Consider the following 18,269-nt stretch of genomic DNA (forward strand, 5'->3'; position numbering starts at 1 on the left):
ACACTTTACACAAACTTGGAATAAAATAGCAAAACCTTTAATATACTTAACTTTATTTAACTTACTATGGGTTGCATATGTTATCCCTCTCTAAATTCATAGCTTGTGCATCTTTTGACAACAGACAAAGAAAGAAAATAAATCAAAGATGGTTGATGTTTAGTGGGTGCATCCGTTTACAAAATTTTCAACAAAAAGTGTAGTGGTAGGTGCTTCGTGAAATTGTAAGTAAATATTGTGAAAACTAATTTATTACTGCCATATCAATTTCGCATGATTATCTTATTATTAAAGTCAATTTTCTGTATAAAAATCGTACTTTATTTAAGTCTTAACCTCTAAAATTGAGCGTCCGGGAAACTGGTTCAAGAAAGTTAAGAAAGACCCGTTTTCGGACACGGTGTCTGACAACCGGTATCTAGCGTAAAATTTTTATCTATCTCTGTCTAACACTTGCAATTGTTCTATATCTGTATACCTTAATTCCAATATTGAATTATATATAAAGAATAAGGTAACCAGTTTTCGGACACCTTTTTCCTTGCTTGTTAAATAGATATAGCACTCGTTTTCTACGAGTACGCGTACGCGTCCGAAAAACGGTAGCTTTCAGACGCATTAAAGTTATTTAAAGTAGCTATACGTGATTTATATTGCGGGTATAGGTGTCTGAAAAATATTTTTCAGACCGTTTTCTTCTGATTATATGTTTATTCAAAATTGAACAAATTTACCGTCGCGAATCCATCATAATAGGTATTCATATACTAACCTATCTAACAAAAATGAATTTTCAGATGACGAAACCAAAAGCGACATCCAAAAAAACCGAGTCCAAAACCCTTCTTAAGCCAAAAAGCCGTAAATTTTGTACCTATTCCAATGCTTCACTTCAAGCAGCCTTGCAGGCTATTCGGGAAACTGGAATAAGTGTGAGGGAAGCGAGCAGGCGTTATGGTAGGTAAAAAAATTATTATGTGCGACCCATCTTAATACAAATTTTATTTGTTAATAGGTATCCCCAGAGCTACCGTTCACGACAAATTAACCGGAAAATCTCCAGCTGAGAAAAAAAAGACCGGACCGCCGCCATTGCTGACTGTGATAGGTGAGAAAAAAATTGCAGACTGGGTGATAAATAGTGCCAAACGTGGCTTCCCAATATCAAAAACTGATCTAATGGAAGCTGTAGCAAAAATTGCAACTGATACCGTCAGGTTAAACTCCTTTCCGAACGGTAAACCTGGAGTTAGATGGTATAAGGGATTTTTGAAAAGACACCCCGAAATTTCCCAAAGAGAGGCAGAGGGAATCAACAGAGCGAGGGCTTCAGTGACAGAAGAGTCGATTCGATCGTGGTTTACCACGTTACAAAAATATCTTGAAGACAATGGTTTTCAAGACATATTAGAAGACTCGAGTAGAATATTTAATGGGGACGAATCAGGATTTTCCTTGTGCCCTAAGACTGGGAAAGTCCTGGGACCAAAAGGCTGGAAAAATTTATATGTTATTAAGTCCGGCAAGGAAAAGGAAAATACCACTGTACTGATAACGTTTAATGCATCAGGAGCAGTATGTCCTCCTCTGGTCATTTTTCCATACGTTAGACCACCAAAATCGCTTGTACAGAATGTCCCCAGAAATTGGGTTATCGGAAAATCTGACTCGGGTTGGATGACTGGGGAAGTTTTCTTTGAGTATATCTCAAACGATTTTAACTCATGGCTCACAACAAACCAAATAAATCGACCGGTTTTGTTATTAATAGATGGACATAAGTCACATATGACTCTGCCATTAAGTCAGTTTTGTGATGAAAATAAAATTATTCTGTACGCTTTACCTCCTAACACGACCCATATTTTACAGCCGGCTGACGTGAGCGTGTTCAAACCAATGAAGCAAGAATGGAAAAATACAGTAAAAAATTGGCAGAAACGCCCTGAAAATTCTAATCAAATAATCACAAAGATTAATTTCTGCCAAGTATTTGAAGAGACACTGCAAAACACACAAATGCAAAGTCATATTGTAAAAGGATTCCGTAAATGCGGATTATATCCGTTTAACCCTGACAATGTGGACTACACAAAATGTGTAAAAAAAATTCTAGAAAAAGAATGTCAACAAACTGTTTCTGCAGGTGTCTCCGAAAAGACATTAACGGTAAATGATTTCGAAGCTGCCAGGAGAGTAATTGAGTCAATTTCGAATGATTTGATTAAATATGGTGTCAATGTAGACGTTGTAATCACCGAAATTAAGTTCCAAAAATCACTATTGGAAAAAGATTCCAATACAATAATTCAACCGTCCACTGCACCAACCACTTCAGCAGATCAGGCTGTGAATATTGCTGTGGGAAGTATTGTTCCTATGGACCATGTAACTTTGCTACCTGTTGATATAATGGAATTTGAGGAAGGTGGGCTTTTGAACTTTGAAAACAATTCGTGGATAAGTAATGAAAACTCAGAATCAGAACTATTTACTGAACAGGGAAACTTACGCAAAGAAAATGACATTGACATCGAGAATGAAAAAGTAACCGTACTAAATAAAAAGCGTAAAATTGCATCAGAAAAACAAGATTACATTAGATCAATCGAAGCAGACGACTTTTGTGAAAATGAAATTGTAACTTTTTCCGAAAATGAAAAAGAAAATCGAAATGAAAGCGAAAACTCGGGAGAAATTGAGATATTTTACAATGAGAAAGAAAAATCTGATGAAAATGATGCAGGTGATGCAAAAGAAAACGAAGGGCAAACTACAACGGAAATAGACAGATACAAAGAAAATGAAGAAGGAAACAAAGAAAATGACAACGGGCATAAGAAAGTAAACCAACAAGAAAGTACCAAAGAAAGTTGGACTGGAACTGGAGAAAAAAGATACACAAAAAATAAGGAAGAAATTCTAGGTCTGGTCAAGCAGACTGACATGAACAAAGCTGTGATATTACATGGTAAGTTACATGATATTACAAATCTTGACAGTAGGGATGAAAATGCTCAAAATAAAGAAACAAACAAAGATTTAATGGGTAAGACTAAAGAAGTAACTGAGTCCAATGACAAAGATGAGGCTCTCACTCCTGATCCTTTTCAAAAACATCTGACATTCCCAGAAGTATCTTTAAAAAAAAAAGAAGGTAGTTGCGTAAAAGAAAAGTTACCTAATGCAATCTCGTCAGCAGCATGGAGAGCTTATTACAGTCGCAAAGATGATGAGAAGAAAGAAAAACTTGAAAAGGCTAATCTGAGAAGAAAAATCCGGGAAGCAAAAAAGGGGCAAAATCAAACAAAACCATACACCAAGTCAAAAAAGAAAGTGGAAACGAGTATGAACGATAAAACAAAGGTACAGAGCTCAACAAGCAAAGATAAAGTTTTATGCACTCTATGTGAAGAAGAGCTTATTAGTGATGTCGAAGATGATGGAAACAAAAACATAGGCTGTGATGAATGCCCCCGGTGGTATCACCTTAAATGTACTGATATGTCAGACTTATCGTACAATGATGCAGCTCAAAAAGATTACATATGTGACATGTGCCGATAAAAATAACTAGGTTTTGTTTTCTTACTTATTATTATTTCATTTAACTTTAACTATTTAGATGCCTTTTTATACAAATGTAGTATTTGTTTTTTTATTTGTTTCTTTACGTTGTTTACCAAATTGTACAGGCAGAATTTGTGTATAATTATAAAATACTTTCTTTAACAATGCTGTGTTTTTTTTTACCAGTTGGTGACCTGATGTTTGGCCCATACCTACCTATATCTCCGTCAAGTTTTTGTTTATGATTGCTAAGTACCGAAAAGTACCGCTTTTCGACCAGCTGTCTGAAAAATGGTACACCCGTGTCTGAAAATGTGTCAATGGTGTCTGAAAACTGGTAAAATTGACTTTCTGACATTTAAAAATCATAATTAAAATATAATTAGCCTGTAATGTTTTTTTTTTACCTCGATCCATTCTTCACATTTCTAAAAATGAAGTTAGGCCTATAGAATTTGTTTCATGGCATAAAATAATTATTATATTAAGTGTTCAATATAGAAAAACGGTTAGATGTCCGAAAACCGGTTCGGTCACCCTACATGTTCGGATTGTATCGTGAGGTTTTTTCCTCATGATTTATTATGGAATCTTTTAAAGACAAATCATGTGCTATGATCTTTTTTGACAGGTGACTCTCCAAGTTAAGGTTGATTTCATGTAATCAGATGAACTATCTTACAATAAACTCAACAAGTTATTTATTTATGTTAATATACAATAAAGTCCTTACATGTCAAAAAATAGTATAAAATAAAAATTAACATATTAAAAACATAACACATCATATAAAATAATGCATATATTAGGTAGTAAGACAAACATTACACAAAACATTATACTCTGGGTTCCCAGGTATATACAAAATAGGATTCTGGATTCATCAATACACAAGCCAGTTCCAAATATTTAAGTTAAAATTTAAGAATTCATCACTTGAAAACTGCTTCCCTTCAACCAATGGTCTCTTTGCTTCACCACAATACTCAAAGATATCATTAGGCTAATTTCCATTTTTAAATGATAAAAATAACTCGTCTTAAACCAAACTAAACATGCAAAAGGCAAAATAGTAGAGTAAATAGACTGGCAAAAGGCTTCTAGAATTGATTTTCGTGGGCACTTTGTTGCTAAAATGTAAAACCCATTTTTTTTTGGTTTCTAATATTTTTGTAATGCAAAATCACTTGGTCGTCCAAAAATCGTAGTGGGAGGGGAGTGGTGGGGAGCCTTACAAAAAAAAATGCAATTTTTTTTTCATCATTTTTCGGATGAACAATATCCGAAAATTCATTCCTCAAATTTGCATACCTATCCGGACATTAGAAATATTGTTTTTTTATTTATAAAAATACGTTAAACCATTGTTGTATACGGAGCGCCTTCATACAAAATCACTTGCCCTGAAAACCCATATTTTTAAAATCGTTTACCTCGCTCTACCTCGAAAAATATTGGGTTTAGCAAAAAATGGCTTCCTATAAACGTTATAGACCAAACATCAGAGAACATGTGGGTTTTTTTAAAATGTTGATTGGATAATTAGTTTAAAAAAAAAATTAAATAAATCGAATGTCATGTCACGACGGACAGTGGCGAACGCAGAGATGCGAGGGAGGGCGAGATTCCTATGCCAAAGTCAACCGCAAATCGACTCTACTGATGGTGATGTTGTTACGGTCGTTTTTACCTCGAGACGCTGTTGTGTTATATGGTTGTATATATTCTAGCGCAACAAGTGTATTGTTTTGCATATAGTATGCATTCTTTTTCATAAGCTTTGTTTTTAGCGCGAAATCCACTAAGATTATTATAAGATTTATAAGTGAGACATAATAAAGTTCTTATGTGTTAATTATATTATTAACAGTGATTAATTAAACTTATTGGTAAGTTAACAATATTTAGTACTTACTTATTATTACAGTTAGTATTTTTTTTGTATCCATCTAGAAATAGATTTAACGAACAGCAGCAGCTCTGACAGCGAACTTGAGTCAAAAATCAGATAAGGCATGTTTCTTTCCATAAATCTGATGCCGAACAAGACGTTTTTATTCAAAATGTGTGTCTTATTTGTTTGGAAGGAGGAAGGCTGGTTAACTCTCAAGAAAGATCAAAAAAAACTTTTATTGAATGCACGAGCGAACGTATGAAAAATTGTCATGAGAATAAATACATGCGGCATATATTCTCAAAGTTTGATGATCTAAAAAATCAAGATTTTTTAAAATTGCACAAAAACTGTTATAAATCTTATACGAGCTCAAAGAACATTGCCTCGAACAAGTCAAAAAATACTAAACTGCCATTTGATTTTCGTAGAGACGATATTTTTCAAAAACGGCCCTTGAACGGCCCTTTAATTTACAAAAGTGCATCTTTTGTCAAAAGCACTCACCGAATCAAAAACTATGCCAAGTTATGACTAATAATATGCAAGAAAAAATAACCACGACAAATCTGACACTTTTAGTTTCGGGGCATCGGAGCAACACATTCTAGTCAAAATGTGCCAAACTATCCGAAGCGAGATAAACAAGATGTCAACTGAGTCCGATTTAAAAAAGAATGATTGTTAGAGACTACAATAAGTCTATTCCTGAAAGCTTGTATTTCTTGTTAATCTTATTGTCCGCAATGAAAGCGATAATGAAAAGAAAATTGAAACTGTAAGCATTTTCCAAGACATTATTTTTGCCTGTTCGAATGGAAAAATAAAAACTCCAAAGCATATTGGGCTAGGACTTTTAGTTCACCAGGAAACAAGGTCGAAAAAACTCATTGAAGCAATACACGCTTGCGATCATTCAATTTCATACATCGGTACTCTTAGAGTGCGTAACAGCATCGCCCAAGAAGAAATTCAACTTTACTTGGAGAATAATCATGTGACCATACCGAGACAATTGGTACCCAATCGATTCGTTTAATTTGCTGCTGACAACATTGACATTTTGGAAGAGACTTTGGACAAAACACCTACTTTTCACGGAACCCAAATTGCTGCCTTCCAGAGAGAACCATTTAATGAAAATATACCTGGACAATTTAAATTTTTGCCGTATAATCAGAAGCTGGTAATACCCAATGATTTTCATTCCCTTCACAAAATTTATTTTGACAAATCAAAAAGAAAAGTACAATCTGAGGAAAATAAACTGAGCTTCATAGAAAAGGGTCAGAATCTTAATAATAACATAAGATATCGTAACATGGCATGGTGCATTTGCAAAATGAGGGACTCTGTTAGGGATAAAACCGTTATCCACAGTGGTCAGGATTTCATAAACGGACTGTAGAGGATAAATCACATGTAACGACCTATGGCTACTTACCTGTGCTACTCCATGTCTCGTCAGAATATGATACCGTTTGGACTGTTATCATAAAGTGCAATGAAATTGCTAAGAAGCTAAATAACAGATACACCGTACTGACGTTTGATCAAGCGATCTATTATAAAGCTAAAGAGCTCCACTGGTCCCAGTCAGAAGACACAAAAAACGTAGTCATTCGTCTAGGTGGATTTCACATGGTTATGAACTTCCTCAAAATAATTGGTCAGTTCATGATAGATTCTGGACTTTTAATGGTGGTTCATGACAGATTCTGGACTTGCTGATGTATGCTTGGACAGTGGTCTCTATGCTCAGTCCACAATTGATGGTATTTTATCTGGCAAAAAATACAATAAAGCTATACGAGCCCATAAGTTGACGTACGAAGCTCTGTCAAGATTATTAATAAATCTTTATAAGAAGTGGCTTTTAGAGTGTGGCACTTCTTCTGTACATTATATTAACTTAATTCATCTTTGTACATCGGAAATCATCGATACTTTCAGGAGAAAAGAAGACGTTATGCAACTCTCCGATAAAATCTTAACTTTAACTCGTGAACTTTTGACAGAGTTTCCAGAATTCATTGCAGCTCAAACTGCCACAGGCAAATACTGGAATGCATACTTGGAAATGGTATATATTCTATTAGAATTTGCCATTTTAGATATGTATATCCCAAGCTTTTGAAATTTAACCACTTTACTACGTCCTTAGTAAGCTTTATAATAATAACAATAATCTGTAAGAACATTTTTTGGGGATACGGGATACTCCTACATACCAAGTCACCTAGGGCTCGATAACACGGAAAGAGTCCCACCAGAGCTCAATCCTTTTAATATCGTAAGTATCTGAGATGAGTGAATTTTCCCCTTTGAGGGAGTGCGAGCCGTATGGCTAAATCTGGATAATATTAATAATTTAATAATAATAAGTATACAACCTTAAAGATATACAACAATACCTATTATGATAATATAAATACTACTATCACTTAACAAATACAGTATTTTAAAACTGTTAATAATCTGACAACAAAACGAGCTAAAGAAGTCACTATTTACGCTAGAAGAGTATTCATCCTCCTTAAAATCAGCATCACAATGAAAAAACGACCATAACAACATCGCCATCAGTAGAGTCGATTTGCGGTTGACTACGGCATAGGAATCTCGCCCTCCCTCGCATCTCTGCGTTCAGCACTGTCCGTCGTGACATGCCGTTCGATTTATTTAATTTTTTCTTAAACTAATTATCCAATCAAAATTCTAAAAAAACCAGCATGTTCTCTGATTTTTGGCCTATAACGTTTATAAATAGCAATTTTTTGCTAAACCCAATATTTTTCGAGGTAGAGCGAGGTAAACGATTTTAAAAATATGGGTTTTCAGGGCAAGTGATTTTGTATGAAGGCGCTCCGTATATAATAATGGTATGACGTATTTTTAAAAATAAAAAAAAAATATTTCTAATGTCCTGATGGGTATGCAAATTTTACGAATGAATTTTCGGATATTGTACATTAGAAAAACGATGAAAAAAAAAATTGCATTTTTTTTTTGTAAGGCTCCCCACCGCTCCCCTCCCACTACGATTTTTGGACGACCAAGTGATTTTGTCTTACAAAAATATTAGAAACAAAAAAAAATGGGTTTTACATTTTAGCAACAAAGTTCCCACGGGATAGCACAATAGGATCCTATTTAAACTATACTAAAAGCAATGGTATACATTAGTTGTTTATACCATTTATATCGGCCTCGGCCATGACACTACAATCGACCTGCCCTCTACTCTACGTCTACATCAATTTCAATCGCGAATTGCAAAGATCTCTTCATCTCTTGTAATCCCGCAACTGCTGATTTGACGATTGCCAAATCTATCCTCTAATCTACCAAAGGGTAATTGCTAAAAAATTTCCAATAAATCACTGCAATTAATCTCCAAAGAAACAAATATTTACTCATTGTTATTTTATTTAAATCAAAAATTGCAGAATTCATAACAATAATATAAACAAAAACATCAATGTTTGACATTTGCGGCTATAATCAGCTTGTACTTTCGGTAAACTCAACCTATTTGGGTGGGGGTATACTCTGGTCAAACATCAAAATGTATATTTCTCTATATTGCACAACAATGCTTAATATTTGGGTGAAAAAAGCAACTACAACAGAGTACCAGAAGTATTTATTATTGTCCGTGAAGTATAACGGTAGACCAACAATGTAGAGTCATTATTTATTTTGCTCAATTCATTGGTAGAACTGTGGGGGTTGTGACTGACTAGAGCTAGAGCTAGAACACAATAGAAATTGTATTTAAGTTTAAGTATTAGCAGGTATTAGTCTCCACAAGCAACATGACGTCTACATGGGTAAAAATTAAACAACCTCATCCAGTAAGTCTAGAAGAAATCATATCTGAAGAAATTGCCAGAGAACTGCAAACCAAAAAAGATAAAAGACTAAATCAAAAGACTAATGAAGACGCTGTTGTAAAATTACCTGGTGATATTCTAAAAACATTGTCTGATAATACTTGTAATAGTGATGTATCCATGCCAAAGATACTGCCGATGGAGTCTGATAACCAGTTGCATTTAAAAAGGTTGATAATACCCAATAATATAAGAGATTGTTTTAGAGAAGGTAAGTTCTTAAAACCAATTTAAACAGATTTGAAAATTACAAAACATGTCAACATAATGTTTCTTGTTTATTAGATTTCACTAGTGACTCAGATGATGAAGAAATTTTCGATTCTACTGAAAGAAAGTTCTGGGATAGATTTGAAAGTTTAGAACCTAAATTAGCTTTAACACCACAATGTTTTTACAAAGGTAAACAAAACATACCGATAATGAAAGATGATGAAGTGATGTGTGAACTTAAAAGAACCTGTGAATTGAAGTTGTACCCTTATAAGTTTCTTAGCGAATCTATGGAATGTAACATAGAAAGATATACCTACATCATACTTTACAAAATGGTACAAAATCGACTTTTGAAAACTATCAATGGTGTATTCAATGTGGGTAAGTTAATAACAATTAATTCTTTATTAACAATGTTTCTAATATAAATATCAGTGGTTGTACTTAAGTTACCTAAGAATTAAATGATTAATTTTATGGTTAAGTTTAAGCTATCTTTTTAGATCCTTATACAATTTTATATCTTGGCGTTTTCCAAAAAATTTTTGAGTATTAAAAAATATTGTGTTCTCTGTACTAGTGATGTCACTGAACTCTAATTTCACTATTTGAGAGAGTGATTCATCGTTTGAAGGCGGAGAAGTGGGGAAAGACGTATGAAAATCCAGTGGTGTACACTCACTTTTATTTCAACGTTAATTATATTATATTGTTTAAATATTATTGTTCAAAATAGGCCAAAATATATTTATTTGCAGATTTTCACTGAAGTTTCCATCTCTATATCTAAAGACAGTTTTCAAAGATATAAATTATAGTTATATTTATTTTATTTGTTTATTATTATATATTTATATAATCTTATTATATATTTATATAATTATTTATTTTCTTGTTTTTCTTAACTTTAAAAATGGTCTCTGGAATAGAGATCGAAACGTCAGTAAAATAAACATGTAAATATATGTATTGTGGCTTATTTCCAACATTCTCCCTAAAAATATGGAATGCAACAAGCAAAAATCCAAGGAAAACTAAATATTACTATAATTTGTATATTTGAAAACGATCTCTTTATCGAGATCGAAACGTCAGTAAATTAAACATTTCAATCAAATATATTGTTACTTATTCCCAACATTATTTTTAAATATACAGAACGGCAAGCAATAAGCCATAGAAAAATAAATATTACTATCACTTGAGTATTTGAAACATCAGTAAATTAAACCTATAAATATTTTGTGGCTTATTCCCAAAATATTGTTTTAAAATATCGATTTTTATTTTATAAATTTAAATATGTAACGAAACGGAACATTAAATAAAATTTATTTCAATACAATTTTGTGCTTAATTTTTACTATTGATAAAAATCATGTTTTTTGGTTTTTTTATGACCGTAATAATCGCTGCGTGGAAGAATACAGGTTTTGTATGACTATAATTACTACTTGTGAACAAGAATTGGCTACACTGTAAGACAACTCTGGTCAAGTCTACTATAGAGAAGCACAGATAAATATACTACTTTATATATTCTGTAATTTCTTATGAGGAAACGCAAATTGCAATTGAGAAAACGGGTAGTTTTCGAGGGCCGCTGTGTACATTTAAATTTGAGGATATTCGGCATTAAAACTATGAAATCACTCTTCTAAATTGAGGATTTCTACTTTTGACAGTGATTAAAATTTTTATTTGAGACACATAAAGCCATACATTATCACAGCACTGATTTCCAATACAAAGAAATTGACCAATAATAGTTTAAGGATTCTCTTTGACTGTTAACTCCAATAAAATAATTTTTTAATTTTCATATATTTTTGATAAAAATATGATCAGTGTCATTATATCAAAAACAGAAATATTAACACATGTTTCGTTAAGTACACATTAAGTATATGACATATTAAAGTATTTAATGAATAGATTTGATTTTTTTTATTGCATTCAATTTAAGAATCCTTCTCGAATCTTAAAACTGCCATACTGAAAAACATGTATTTTGGAGTTATCATATGTCTCCCAAACACCACATATACTTAAATGATATATTTATCAAATGATGCTGTAATGTAAAAAAATATTTTTAGGTAGGGAAGCATTAATCCTTCATGCCAATCCAGACTTTTCATTTCCTTCTAATCGCAACTTGTCCAAAGAATTTGCTATAAAAATCTTTAAATCAGACCTAACTGACTTCAAAGGATTAGATCAATTTGAGGAAGATGATCACAGATTTAAGAACAGAAAAGGGAAACAAGCATCTAGAAAAACTATAAATATTTCTGCTGAGAGGGAAATGATCAACCTGATGCAAATGCAGAAAGTTGGAATACCTTGCCCAAAAGTAGTGGCACTTAGAAAAAATGTATTGGTGATGGAGTTTATCGGGGACAATCAAATACCTGCTCCTGCATTGAAGGATATAACGGTAGATGTTCATTGCATAAATGCTTACGAACAGGTAATATATTTGTACGCATTGTTTAGTATATTATTGACACCAACTGTTTTGAAAACAATTTTGAATATTGTAAAATTATTTTGCAAAACATTTCGATTTTTTACTTATAAACAATTAGAATTACTTTTTAACCTTTGCCTGCAGGAAAATTATTTCTTCATATTTAGAAAGCCAGCATGTTTTCACAAATAAAAAAAAAAGTTGTCCTAGGGCAATTTGGGATGAAATTAGTTCCTTTTTTTTATTTCATATCGTCATTTGAAAAAACGTACTTTAAAGTTTTAATGTGCCACATTTGAAAAATATTGCCTTTTAACACAATTATCAACAAAGCTTTAAAATGCGTTTCTGGAAATCGGCCGGCGTTGGGGGAGGGAGATGCAGTTAGCTGTATCTATTATCTGGTTCTTGTTTATGGATTTCGACGTTTCTTCTTTAATATGTTTGTACTTTTTGCGTACATTACGAATATGTATTATATTTCAATAAGTAAATTGTGAAATAAGCCATCTAATATGTTAAATTTGTTAATATTTGAGGTAATTTTTTATTGTAAAATATAAATATTTATGATTAATATATACTTGTTTAATAAACTTCGTAAATAATTTATTTATAGGTAACAGAGTTTATGAAAAAAAAAAAATTATCCTATTCTCAATTATTTCTAAAAACAGTATTGGTTTATGTATTGCTTTGGAAATAAAAAATCTCAAGGTAAACTATGTTTTATTTCGTGTTAAAGATGCTATTAGATGAATAAAAAACTAAATGTTTAATTGAATATGATAATTTGTTTTTTTTTTTATAAAATCTATTATAAATTATTTACGACGTTTATTAAAGACCCAATCAATTGCCATCTACAGTCACTCCACTCAATTTCTTCTGTCTTTTTTCTATTTGGGGCTAGGACGACAACAAAATTATATTTTAATCCTTTGTACAACTTTCGTATTTAAGTGCGAAAATTGGTAAAGGGAAAAGCGGTGAATTCATTGGTGATTTTGGTCTAGAGAAGAGAAAGGAAAGGGGAGAAAGATTAAAACTATTTGTAGAGGAAGAAGAATTTGCAATACTACATACGTTCTTCAAACTACGGCCAAGACATTTTTATACTTGGGTCTCTCCGCAAGATCAACATTATGGTCATTCGGGAATAAAAGACATTTCATTGCCTTTTATTCCCGAATGATCCTTGATCCATGTAATTGTTACATTTAATTGTGTAGTTTCATTCATAATTTTAAGAATTTTCTGTTAAATGTGGTTTATGTACTTTGACTGTTTGAATGTTGTTAAATCTGTCGACCACGTTTTGACTGTCAGTAGTAATATAACTTAGTTGCTAGTCAGATTTAGTAGTACTTACTGGACAACAAACATTAGTGCCTTTATTTTTGCTTTGTATATTGAGCATTCACTGAGTAAGCTATAATAGTGATGGTAATTTTTATGGTAATTTTAATTTTACTCAGTGTTTGAAAATATAACCCAAAAGGATGTTTCCCCGTTCAGACCCCAATTAGTTCTCTTTGATTGCTACACTAACGAATTTCTAATGACAAAAAATCCAGACACAAACAATGAAATCTACTTCTCTGGCAACCAGTCCACTGGGTATTGATATCATCCTCCCAAAATCATTCTCTTGTCAGCACACATTTTCCCACCAATCTAAGTGGAAAGATTCATATTTATTTTGTAAGCAAATATCTACTAGAAAAAATATCAAAAGAAAGAGCAATTTGTGTTATTAAACAGACAAAATGTTTATATTATCAATCACAGAGAGCAAAAAATTATTAAGAATCTTTTTCGGTGTTTTATTATATACGGGGTGACACGAAAATGCTACAAGTTTAAGAGTAAAATGTTTTAACCTTTTTGGAAAATAGTGTTTTTGTCATTTCACCGTAATTTAAGTTTATTATTAAAATAGTTATTAACATTTATAAAAATCCGAATTTTCTGGCTTATTTTACAATTTTATGAGTAACAAATAAGGATAGAAACCATTAAAAACGCCATAAGATATAATTACTTATAAGTTTCTTACTTTCGTTGTTTCAAATGCTTCACTTTTTGCAGTTAAAATTGACTGTTTTTTAACTTAATTTGTTAAAAACTTAAGTTAAGTCCAAGGGTTGTGATACTTTTTTTTTCCTTTAAGGTTGTTGAATATATGAAAATTCTTTATACCAAGGCAAATTTGATACATGCAGATCTTACAGAAGATAATATTTTGTGGCACCAAGATAAATGCTATTTTATTGATGTCAGTGAATCAGTAGAACCTAGCCATGAACAGGCATTCTTTTATTTATACAGAGATTGTAATAATGTGATAACGGTAGGTAATGGTAATTTTTACAATTATATATCTTTTTTAATCCTGTTACTATTTCAAGTAGTCTAAAAAATTATGAACTTGAGTTCAACTTTCTGCTGGATTGTTCATTAGATTAACCTTAAACTCAAACAGCTTTCCATCAACTAGAGTTACTTGCATAAAGTCTAACGATTTCTGCTTAGTTGAGGAGACATGTCGTGGAATGCAAATTTTAGATTCCCCATGTCTAGATTAACATCTTTATCAACGTCTGTTATACCTTGCATTCATAGAAGGTTCAGATTAAAGCAGAAATCTGAATTGTGTTTCGAAACTATTTTACGGATTTAATATCAGATGTCGCTATTGCGTCCGTTTCGAAGCCATTTTATCGTTGCTTCCCAAAGACAGAAAAGATCTATTTTTCACGTTGAGAACACCTATGAATAACTGTTCTGATGAGCTTTATTAAAGCGAAATACGTATAAACAGATACATAGACGATTTGTACATGAAATGGAATCTTTACTGTCTTTTTCACAGTTTAAATAATTTACCTACATCTAAGAGAAAAGCTGAAATAATAGTAGTGGTGCCCCACGAACAAATAAAAAATACCACCGCTGCTGTGCCAAGTAACAAGTATTAGTAAAAACAATAATCTAAAGTCCGGGAGAAAAGCGAAATAACTCAACAATAAAGGTTAGTATTAGAATATAAAGTAAACCTAAACTAGGTAACGTATTAAAGGTAAGAAAAGAACAACTATGGTTACAATATATGGATGCCTTACCTAGCAGACGCAAAGGGATTAGGTACTCACCGATAGGACTAATATGTGTCCCAATAGCAACTAAATACCAATTACTATAATCAAGATATTTATATAAAATATGCAATAAATTGAGTCGGGCCAGAGACTCTTTATAAAAACCTATTTAAAAAAAAAAAAAAACGCATTAAATTTTCCCCTCCCTTATTGTACAACCTATATAAACTTGAATTACCTCTTCCTTATTTATAACAAAACTAGTAAGATTACTAGATTATATGCATATAAGCAGTTTACGCTGATTGTAAATCAAAACAAGTATCAACAATTTAGAGATATAAAACAGTTTAGAGGTATTTATATGAATTTAGAATTAACAAAAGCTTGTTGTATAAACGACGATGGAAGGCTGATTGGAATACGCCAAGGAATCTACAGAATAACATCAAGAAAATTCCAATATTATACAAGAATGGTTATAACAGTACATATTTCACATCGAATCGTTCGATAAACGGTCTACGCAGCTAGGACTTTTTACGGTATTGGAAAAACGAAAAAAAAAATCGATGAGGAACGATACATGTTACAATAAAAATGAAGGCCATATGAAATTATGACATAAAAACGTCGATTCTGTTTTGTTTCTTACAAAATGAGTAACGATATATTATATGGATCTTAAAAGAACTGATTTTATAAAATAAATAATTGAGATTGCTTACCTGAGAGTCCTGTGACTAGTGCGCAGCTTTAGGACTTTAGAGCGATTGTTATTATGGCGTGGTTTGATGTCTAATTTATTATTATCTAAGTTCCTTGCTTAATTTGAGTTGCTTTAATATTTAATGATAGTCTTAACTAGAATTTCTACAAATGTAAAAGACGCTCACTTCTCAAATAACGACTAGAATCTATTTGTATGAATGCCGTAATATATAAAATTGCCAAAAATGGGGTCAAAATTTACCGAAAATCAAAGATTGTCCCTGCTATTTGTACCAATATTTTTACAGGGCATTAGGTCGCAGGTCATTATTTTTGTATTACCTACCTAAGTTATAAATGTAAACCCTGTGCGTGGTAAGTTTACCTTAACTGTGTCACCTGTACTTGACGGCATAGTTTTTAAAGTTTTTACTACATATTGGAGTATTGATGGAGGGGTCAAATGACCCCTTAAAAATGTCCTATTCACTTGTAGTCTATAACGGACTCGTTAAAGTCTCATAAAAATGTTCATCCCAAAGAGAAAGTTACAGATACTACAAAGTTTGACTCAAATGCTAGCTATATACATTAAAATCTTATCTTCAATATTAAAGGGTTATTTTTGAAGGCTATTCCTATAACATGTGTGTTTTTTTATCATCAAGTTTTTTGGTCTAATTAAATCTCAATAATTAAACTAAGGTAGTAGTATTTGTCTAAAGTTCCAAAGTATTCTGTTTTTTGAATGTAAAATGTATAAAATTAAAAATATAGCATACTGAATGTATTTTTATAATATATAATTTATTTTCTTGTTTTTAGTTCTTTTCGAAGAGAGGTGTACCAAATGTTGTTACCATAGATGAGCTGTTTAGATATATAACAGGTTTTGATTTTGGTGACAGGATTGCACAGGCTAATATAAGAGACTCACTCAAACTCAAACCACATATATATCATAGACCCAGTGTAGAACTTAACTACTGTTCAGTCTGCAGTAGAAAGAAGCCAAACTAGTTCAGATTCCTGCAACAATATGCCTGAAATAAATACGAATATATGATCAAGGAATATTGAAGCGTACATCAACGTAATTTTTTGGTATATCATTTTACTTCTGTTCCGTCAACACTAGGGAGCGCTCATGTCGCATAGAATGCTTAGTCGTAAATTTTTGAATTTTATAAAATTAGAGATCAGATCCTACTCATCCTCAATAATATTTTAACTTTTAATATGTAAATTTTTCATTTCCATTTTTCCTTTTTCCCGTCAAACTATCGGTAGTGGAAAGAAAATGGTCTGGAATAAGCTGGACCAAGTGCATCTACCAATGACTCAACTGGCCAGACGGTATACACAAAAGCTTTCGTTTAAAGTTAGTATTCCGTCCCCGCAAACTATGGATCGTTCAAGATACCCGCCTGTCCGTAAGGCATTCCCCAGCCGCTATGGTTGCAGTGAGAAGAAACTCCACTGCAACATCTATGACGTGTTGCAGTCAGAAGCCGATAACAGAACAAACTACGACATATTCAAAGAGCTGCCTAAGACAGCGTTGCCGAAGGGGACTTCAAACATCCCAAGAATAAAAAGAAAACAACAAAAGACAGCGCGGAGGGGAAACTGCGGAACAGAAAATAACACAACCGATGATGACGTACCGCTCGACAAACGGCCAACCACAAAGAGAATGAGGCAGAGAAGCAGTAAGAACGAAAAGTCCGAACTGGAATCTTTAAAAATCCTACTAAAGGGAAAGAATGCTAAATTACTTCCCTCAAGATGAAGATAGAGGAACTTCAAGAAACGATAGTTGCCTCACAAAAATCAATTATAGACCATATGGACTCCAAATTCAAGGAGCTAAACGAAGGAAAACATAACAAAAAGAGGATGACCTGGAAACCCAGGCCAAAAAGAACAAAAAAAGAGGATAACCTGGAAAACCAAACCAAAAAGGCAACAACACAGCCAGAGAAAATAAAATCCACGTTAGCAATACCAAGGATTAAACAAGTAGCTGAAAAGCCATAAAACAAAAAAGAAGAGCCAAAAAAAGGAAAGAAGAAGGAAGGTTTCCCCCCGCTGGCGACCCCAGGCAACAGCGAACGAAAATGCACAAAAGGAGAGTGCGCAAACCGCTCAGCGTCCTCCGTCTCCGTGTCAACAAATGGAAACAAACGGAGAAACACCAAAAGCAGATAAACCAGCGTGGACACCAAAGCCCAGAGTGTGAACCAAACTGGTGCAATTCTAAATATTGCCCAGAAACAAAACATAATGACAGCAAACAAGCTGTCACGTAGTGGACGAGAGACACTCATTCAGGCAAAAAGCCCTGAAGATTACAGGAAGATGATAAAGATAATACAAAATTTCAACGAAACCACGCGAATTCAGTG

The 18,269-nt window shown here is 32.7% G+C and overlaps 2 protein-coding genes across 3 annotated transcripts; both read left to right on the forward strand.

Annotated features, from left to right (window-relative positions):
- The first annotated feature begins 65 nt into the window (after positions 1 to 65).
- On the forward strand, positions 66 to 3,966 carry LOC140442955 (uncharacterized). 2 transcript variants are annotated; one of them, XM_072533916.1, is made up of 3 exons: positions 66 to 224; positions 798 to 957; positions 1,016 to 3,966. In XM_072533916.1, exons 2-3 carry the CDS (start codon positions 798 to 800, stop codon positions 3,565 to 3,567), a joined length of 2,712 nt encoding a protein of 903 aa, XP_072390017.1. In that variant the 5' UTR covers positions 66 to 224; the 3' UTR covers positions 3,568 to 3,966. The 2 variants fall into 2 exon arrangements, with proteins under 2 accessions (XP_072390017.1, XP_072390016.1); XM_072533915.1 differs by lacking the exon at positions 66 to 224 and having other exon boundaries at positions 556 to 957.
- Positions 3,967 to 8,995: 5,029 nt separating this feature from the next.
- On the forward strand, positions 8,996 to 17,099 carry LOC140444227 (serine/threonine-protein kinase RIO3-like). Its single transcript, XM_072535975.1, has 5 exons — positions 8,996 to 9,571; positions 9,646 to 9,957; positions 11,676 to 12,049; positions 14,223 to 14,402; positions 16,687 to 17,099. The coding sequence occupies exons 1-5, from the start codon at positions 9,283 to 9,285 to the stop codon at positions 16,879 to 16,881; spliced, it is 1,350 nt and encodes a 449-aa protein (XP_072392076.1). The 5' UTR covers positions 8,996 to 9,282; the 3' UTR covers positions 16,882 to 17,099.
- Positions 17,100 to 18,269: the final 1,170 nt, after the last annotated feature.

Source organism: Diabrotica undecimpunctata, chromosome 6 (genome assembly GCF_040954645.1).
Source record: "Diabrotica undecimpunctata isolate CICGRU chromosome 6, icDiaUnde3, whole genome shotgun sequence".
Classification (NCBI taxonomy): domain Eukaryota; kingdom Metazoa; phylum Arthropoda; class Insecta; order Coleoptera; family Chrysomelidae; genus Diabrotica; species Diabrotica undecimpunctata.

Bases quoted from the DNA above. Each gene is read 5' to 3' on its own strand.
- LOC140444227 (XM_072535975.1), top strand. From the start codon at position 9,283: ATGACGTCTACATGGGTAAAAATTAAACAACCTCATCCAGTAAGTCTA. The intron at 12,050-14,222 runs GTAATATATTTG...TTTTCCTTTAAG, and splicing joins GCATAAATGCTTACGAACAG to GTTGTTGAATATATGAAAAT. The intron at 14,403-16,686 runs GTAGGTAATGGT...TCTTGTTTTTAG, and splicing joins ATTGTAATAATGTGATAACG to TTCTTTTCGAAGAGAGGTGT.
- LOC140442955 (XM_072533915.1), top strand. From the start codon at position 786: ATGAATTTTCAGATGACGAAACCAAAAGCGACATCCAAAAAAACCGAG. The intron at 958-1,015 runs GTAGGTAAAAAA...ATTTGTTAATAG, and splicing joins GGAAGCGAGCAGGCGTTATG to GTATCCCCAGAGCTACCGTT.